Source organism: Stenella coeruleoalba (assembly GCF_951394435.1).
Source record: "Stenella coeruleoalba genome assembly, chromosome: 21".
NCBI classification, from domain to species: domain Eukaryota; kingdom Metazoa; phylum Chordata; class Mammalia; order Artiodactyla; family Delphinidae; genus Stenella; species Stenella coeruleoalba.
Genome location: NC_137167.1, coordinates 22,091,608 through 22,099,285, shown reverse-complemented (window position 1 = coordinate 22,099,285; position 7,678 = coordinate 22,091,608). Strand labels below are relative to the sequence as shown.

Genomic DNA, 7,678 nt, shown 5'->3' with positions numbered 1-7,678 from the left:
TTCACGTTAAATCCTATAGAAGTATGATGTGTTCTTTGACAACAGAAAGATAAAATACTTCATAAAATGCTTTGTTTTTGATATAAATCATAGGATAAAACCATAGATGCGTTTCAATTATGGCCAAGAAATAGCAATAAAATTAAAAATGCATAAGAAAAGTTTTCTTGACGTTTTAGTTAGAAAACACTTATTACATAAGAGTGCCGTTTGCCTCTATACCTATAGTTTTGAGCAGTAGCACGTAGCTATATACTGCCACCTAGTGGCAACATCTGTAAGTACAGTCTGGTTTTGGCAACTGCAAAGAAACTCTTCGTATTTAAGCCAAAAAAAGCTATATCCATCCTTCTATCCATCCGTCCGTCCAGCCCTTCTTTCTCAATTCATTAACTGAATCCTGAACAGGAGTATAAATACGGAGGAATAACAGGCAGTAAAGCTAAAGTATTTTATTAATAATTTATTGTCAGTAAGAAAGACTGGCTAATGGTAGTTTTCAGTAAAAACCTTTACAAGACCATTGCATCACAAATATACAGACACTATAAAAACTGTGTCATGGTGGTTTTGGTTCTAAACAGTCTGCAGAAGGTCCCCATTACACTTTCCAATAATGAAAAATCTTTATAATTCTAAAATACAGCAACCCATTTAAGACATGTCCATGTATGGGATCTGTCCTCATCCTATGTACAGATAGAAATGAATGACTATACTGAAATGTATTAACGAAACGTCATACTTCAGTTGAAAAGGATACAGAGTGAAACCCTGGTTATATTAAAAAATCAGGGTGCTAGGTAATGACACTAACACCACCAAAATTCGGTCAAAAACAAATGCACAAAGTATCTTGAAATTCTAGTTAAAACTGAAAAAAATCAAATCTGTACATAAAATTTACAAAAAAAGACAGGAAAATTAAAATAATCAAATCTATATAAATACATGAATCATGCTAACAAGATAGTAGGACTGATTTTCATTTTATTATTTTAACACAGACAAATGTAAATACAAAAAAGATGCTCAGAAATGGCACAGCCGACGTAAACCTCACCCAAAGACAGAAGGTTAGGACGCTGGAAATGGCTAACAGGTCACAAGGTGCGGGATTCAGTGCAGCCATGCCCGTTTCAGCTCACCGAAAAAAGCGCTTAAGCACTGCTGCAAAGATCAATGCAGGAGATCACTGACAGAATCTCTAGGTTCATTACGGTTCAGGCACTTTGCGGGGAGTCTGAGCGTCAGACCTCTGTATGCTGTTGAGAATCGAGTGGAGGGATCGTCACCTCTTCGAAGTGGCCATCATCTCCACTCTCGTAGTCACTCATCATGACCTCAGACTCGACTTCACAGCACGCAGACACATCAGAGCAGGAAGCTGTGGAGGCGTACATGGACACGGGCATGTTCTCTACAGTGGAGGCTTCAAAGCTCCTTTGATACCCTGGAGGGTAAGGGGCGTAGGGTTCTCTGCGAGCACTGTTCTCACCAGGGCCTCCTTTCTGAGGTTCAGACATATCGGCAGGATAGAAACTGGGCAGATACTGATTCAAGTTGAACCTCTGCCGGCTTCTCGATGAAGAGCCCAGGCTCCCTGCAGCGGGCATGTCTCTGGGAGGGTGTATGGATTCAAACTGGTCACTGAATTCTGGAGGTAAGGGTGGCAGCTCGTCAGGCACGGGGAAGTCCTCTGGCGGGGGTGGAAAGTCACTCTCAATGTCGTAGCCTCCAGGGTAATAGTCTGTATCGATGGCGTTTGGATCTGCTGAGTACAGGGGCGTCTGCTCATCAATCACCTCATAATTGGGGAACTCTTGTATATCTGGCAGAGGAACACTTGGCATCCAATCTGATGTATCCCAGTGATACCCTTGGTAGAAAAGAAAACAGACTTCAACGTGTTTTCCTCCCAAGAGTGCGTACCACGGAAAAAGGGCTCAGTGTATGCAACACACACAGGTGCAAAGGCATTCCCACGCACAGAGGATCAACATTCTGGAAACCCTTGGTCTCTGCTTTGAAGACGTCCTCCCATCCCGAACCACTTTTGAGAACCTCTATGAATGAGGCTCTGGCTCCTAAAATGTGGACTTACAGTTTTATGTAAGCTCCTAACACTCAAGTGTCAGGTGCTTACAGAAAGAAATGGAAGTTTTAACAGGAGCAGTATGCTAGCATCTAGATACATGCACTTTTCTTCAAATGATTCCAATCATCCTTTCAGCTTTCCTCTTGTAATTTAGAACCCACTGCTCTTTAGAAAGAAGAGTATTAGTTCAGTCTTAGGACATTGGTAAAGAAATTTTGTCCTTTCAGAAAGAAGTCTCTATTTAGTAAAATATTAAATGTCACTTGATCTGCACTACTTGTCGTTAAAAAAAAAAACAGTAATTAATGTGAGTCTTTAAATATAAGCAATCTTTAGCATGCTAAAATTTAAAAAATAAATTTCCTTTATAACATTACAAGTTTAATATTAAAAATTGTACTACTTTTCATTAGCCCTAAGAAAAACAATGAACTGTATTAATACAGTGACATATCAAAGCATGCCTCCAAATCAAAAATGCAATCAAACATTGAAAACTGTAACGCAATCTTTGATAAACTACAATTTTTGTTACTTTAGAAAGGACTAAGGATCATTTTCAACTATATATTATAAAAGTATAATTATTAAAAAAAACCCTCCCCCCACCCCGGGATTTTTGAAACCCTTTGGCAGACGGGCGAAGGTGAGGCAGTCGCGTTTAGAATGCAGGGCACGAACAACTATGCACTAGTTACTGCGCAAACACATGAAGCAAGTCAGCACTGGGTAGAACCTCCGCCAATTTGTTTTAGTGAATTATCAGTGAACAACTGGCATGCATAAGTCACCTCTTGATTTGCTGAGGTCAGGAGCAGCAAAAGACTCTTTTGGTTGCAGAGTAGAGAGAAAAGAAAACATTTGTAATTAAAAGAGAAGGACGGCTGAAAAGGCAATAAAGATAAGTACATAACACAATATAAACTGTTTATAAAGGCCCAGTCAGCCATGTACTATGCCTCTAAGCCATTATCTACGAAAATTCCAAATGGTGAGAAATTTGTGTAGCACAAATAAAACGGGACGTGGGAGTGCAGGGAAAAGATGAGTGATGATGAAGTAGGGACTGTGCCTGGAAACTCAGGATTTTACTTTCTTTTCCTTGTTTCTGGCAAGCTAATCCTGAAAACAAAATTTTGTTAGGAGTAACTGAAAGTCTATAGGCTCTAATAAAATGTAAACTGGTAAGGAATTTAAATGACACCCTCATGTTACTGAGAAATATTATGAAAGGCTCGGTCACATCAGGTCCCTTAGGTGATAACCCAAATACAAAAGCCACAGTGACACAAGAGACACATACTTTCCAGCACAGCAAGGCCTGCACATGGCCATTAAATTCAGAGAAACCATGAATGCACTTAGACACTTATGAACAGCCAAGAGAAAATCTCTCCAAACCTTGCCCGGTTTGAATACGATTTTATACCTACGTTGTCCACCTTTCCTTGGAGACACCATTAGCTGCCTGTAGCCCAGAGCCCACCCATCCACTTGCTCTTTCAGGGTCCTCGTTTTGCATGTGGAACTCCAGCATGGAGCAGAGACAGTCAGTGTGAATCACATGACCCTGGGCAGGTTGCTTACCCTGGCTAAGCTTCAGGCTCTTATCTTTGAAATGGGGGTGGAAATCCCTTAGTTATTTGGAGGATTAAATCAGATAATGTAGGTCAAGCACTAACTGTTGGCGACCATCATGATTCTTATTATTGTGGAAGTAAGAATCATGGTGATTAGTGACTTTTCTCAACAAGGCCAATGCCTTCTGTGCATTCAATGATGTTCTTGAAAATCCTTGTGATGAAATAATTTGGAACAAAGAAGATTTGACGGTTCTCTTCTAGGAATTTAAATCAAAAACTGTGGTGATTCTAAAACATGAATAAGCCAGTATTTAGCTAACTGTATCTATAGAATTATTCTAAAAAGCCTGCTAAAAATGTGGTAGTTTCTTTTTAAAAAGAGGATTGACAATTTTTGTTACTAAATAGGCACTCAATAATTCTTAAATTTAAACTAGCTTTCAATTTTAAACTCAATAAATATTTAATATGCCGAAAATATTTTTCAATGAAAGAGACTGCAATGAAAGAACCACTCAAATTTTGCTTCTTTAAACTCTGTCAATATTTAAAATATTAGAATTTCATCACGGGAAAACTAAAATTCAGTCGACAAAATATAGATCACCTTCTGACTCACCAAGCAAAGACATGGTACTTCTTAGGAAAGTAAGTGTAAGGCTCATTGGTAACTGTAATTAGTAAACACGGAAACCTCACCCCTGCCCCATCCCATCAAACTTGGCCTGAAACCATCCTTCTCTCACCTAAATCTTGGTGACACATATGTCCTAGCAAAAAGGATCCCCTAAGCTTTATGTACTCTTGGTGGTCTACGCCAGTAGTTCTGAAAGTGCGATCCTTAGACCAGTAACACCAGAATTAACTGGGGGCTGGTTGGGAATGCAAATTCTCAGGGCCCCATCCAGACCTCCTCAATCCTTGAAACCTTGGTGCTGGGGCCTAACAATTAGGGTGTTCACAAGCTCTACGGTGATCTGACTTACAGTTTGAAAATGCCTGTGCAGTCTGCATGGGATTACTTGAATTTCAGTGTATAATAAAGGGCTAATTTAATTTAAGGCAGGTATTTCCTATAATTTTGACCAGATAAACCTTCCTATTCAATGATTTTCACTCAACCAAATATAAAAATATACCTTATCATGTTCTATAATTTTCCTTGACCATACCTCAGGGAAAATCCAAAAAGGAAGAGTCAGTTAGAGTTAATTATAAAAGCTGTGTGTTATTTAGTTTTACTCCTATTCATATGAAGATAATTTTTTATATTAAAATTTTTTTAGATAGAATTACTTCTAACTTCTTACTATTGTGCCATGTAAAGGCAGCTGTCAAGACCCTATAGGTGACTTCTGGCGTCTGTGTAAATTCACTGTGAACGGCAAAAAGTAACAGAGACTACAGACACACGTATATAACAATATTCTGCAATGTATCTGGATTATTAATGTACACGCCTGCACAAAATAAAAGTATTCAACCTCCTCAGAACCATAACATAAGGACTTTGTACAACACTACAGTAGGCAAAAGCACACAACTCCAGGGACAGTCACTGTGAACACAAACACAGAGCACAGGCATGACTATACCTTCTTTAGTCACCGTGTCAACTACAGCATTGACATGGTGTATTACAGTCACTATGGAAGCTTGTAAAAAGGTACAAAAGGAGTAAATTAGGAAAATCTTCAGTTAGTCAGGAGACAGTGCATTAAACAGCATTTCTTTATATAACTTCTACCTCATAATTTTAAAAACGTGACTACTTTAACATAGCTATATAATTATGTATGACCCTTGCACTCTCTTCCTTATATGTCTCAGAGATTTTTCTAATCAAGCTATATATTTGCATTATTAATCAAAGGAACAGAGTAACCACATGATACTGTAATTTAGGAAAAAAATTTTTAGCCATAAATTTGTGTCACAATGACAATTATGAATCAAGTCATGACGAAACAATCCTCATTTTAACATCCCATGGGCAAAAGATTTCATATTCAAAGAGTCAAATACTTGCTAAGCCAATTTTCTGGGACCATTTAATAAACTCATTCTTCCCAGGAAAAAAAATTAAGAGCTATATAATAAGGTAAACTATGCAACATAAAAATAAAAATGGCTTTGTCGCTGTTCTATGCACTCCCACCCCAATTTTCTTGTCTTTCTGCAGATGAGTTAACAGCTGGTGAGCTAACATCCAGCAGAGAAATGCAGACTGTCTGCCTGGCTGTTTCCTGTGTAAATTCCCTTTCATTTGTTTTCCCTTTCAGTTGTTTTAAAGCATCTATGCCAAAATAAATAAGTATGCATGTAATAGGCAGAAGGATGGCCCTCAAAGATGTACACAACCTAATCCTGGGAACCTGTGAATATGTTACTATCCTCGTCAAAAGGGACTTTGCTAATATGATTAAGTTAAAGGTCCTGAGATGAAGGGATTTTCCGCTATTATCTGTGCAGGCCCAATGTAATCACAAGGGTTCTTAAACGGGGAGCAACTTTCCCAGCCTTGGCTGGAGGGAGCTGTGACTAGAGCAGAATGGCCAGGAGGTGCACTGTTGCTGTCTTTGAGGGATGGAAGAGTAAGCCATGAGCCAAGGAGCGGGGCAGCCTCTAGAAGCTGGAAAAGGTGCAGGAAAGGGATTCTCCCCTGGAGTCTCCAGAAACAACCTTACTGACATCTTAAATTTAGCCTCCTGAGACAAGCATCAAATTTCTAAACTACAGAACTGTCACAAATTTATCTTGTCTCAAGCCACTATGTAATCTATTATAACAGCCTTAGAAAACTAAAAAATATAATTTAAATACACTCTTAATACAGACTTTATGACTGATAATGATTAAAATTATGATAAAGATTAAAATAGACACTCCTGGAAAATGTATTTTTTCTCACATTGTATTATCTGGCAATTAATTTTCATAACTAATTTGACCATAGCTTATTAAAGCTATTTAAGAGTATTACGAATGATGTTTCAGTGAAAAAAACTAGGAAAAGAAAGAAAATGCTGACAAAATTCTGTGGTTTACGAAGAGCATTTAAGGACAAAGATATAAATTATTACATAAATCAGCAACTCTAATGTTTTAGAATTAAACCTACTGAAAGAAAAGAATTCTATTTTGTTGTTGGTTTAATAAGCAGTTATGTCCATATACTTCATCACTAGATAATAAACACAGGTGTACCTTGATATCATACAAAAACATGCTTAAAGTGATTCAGGAATGAATGGAACGTACTTATGGCCATCCTTAGTTTAGAAAGGTCTCTTCAGTGTATTATGGGCTATTTACTCTGGATTCACAAACAATTCAGTTTACACATGGCATTTTTATGCAAAAAAATTACTAATTCTGACATTCAAAAATTTCCATTAAAAACTCACTTTTTTGTATTTCTGAATATTGACAGTTTTCTCTACTGGTATGTGCTAATGTGGTAAAGCTGGTTATCAATGCGATTTACCCTCAGATAAACAAAACTGGCATCAATGATCCCACCGTCAAACCTTCTTCATTAGAAATATAATCAAACTTACTAGCAATCTCTTAAACTGTGCTCTCAGTCAGTATGCTCTGATCCAAATGGGAGCTGAGGCCGCAGGGGAGTTGGGGGAAGAGACAAATAAAACCTTGTAATACCGCAGGTGCCGCTGAGGTTGCATGTTTCAGACTATGGCTCCTCCTCTTAGGGCTGTGAGGGTGTAAGTGTGTGTGCGCGGGGTATGCTCAAGGAAGCTGTTACAAGGGTTTTTAAAAAATTCATGTAACTTCTATAATATTCACTGTTGTAGAAAAAAGGTCAAAGTGAAATTAACCAATCAGACAGACATTACCTTTCAATTAATTATATTTTCTTCCTTATTACTGACCAGTTGCTACAGTTCCAATACCTAAGCACTAAGAACATTTTAAACATTTTCCCTCGTTGGAAGTTCATGCAAGGCTGTCCAAGGTATTGTCTAACTGTGGTCCG

General features: G+C 38.0%; 1 protein-coding gene across 2 annotated transcripts in view; it reads right to left on the bottom strand.

Annotated features, from left to right (window-relative positions):
• Positions 1–434: 434 nt before the first annotated feature.
• FAT1 (FAT atypical cadherin 1) overlaps positions 435–7,678 on the bottom strand; it is a 117,394-nt gene continuing 110,150 nt past the window's right edge. Inside the window, exons 27-28 of one of the 2 annotated variants that reach the window (XM_079909288.1) lie at positions 2,890–2,925; positions 435–1,879 (exon numbers count right to left, since the gene is read on the bottom strand). In XM_079909288.1, coding sequence (XP_079765414.1) covers positions 1,251–1,879; positions 2,890–2,925 — 665 coding nt within the window. In that variant the 3' untranslated portion in view covers positions 435–1,250. The remainder of the gene's footprint in view (positions 1,880–2,889; positions 2,926–7,678) is intronic. The other variant, XM_079909289.1, reaches the window with a different exon arrangement.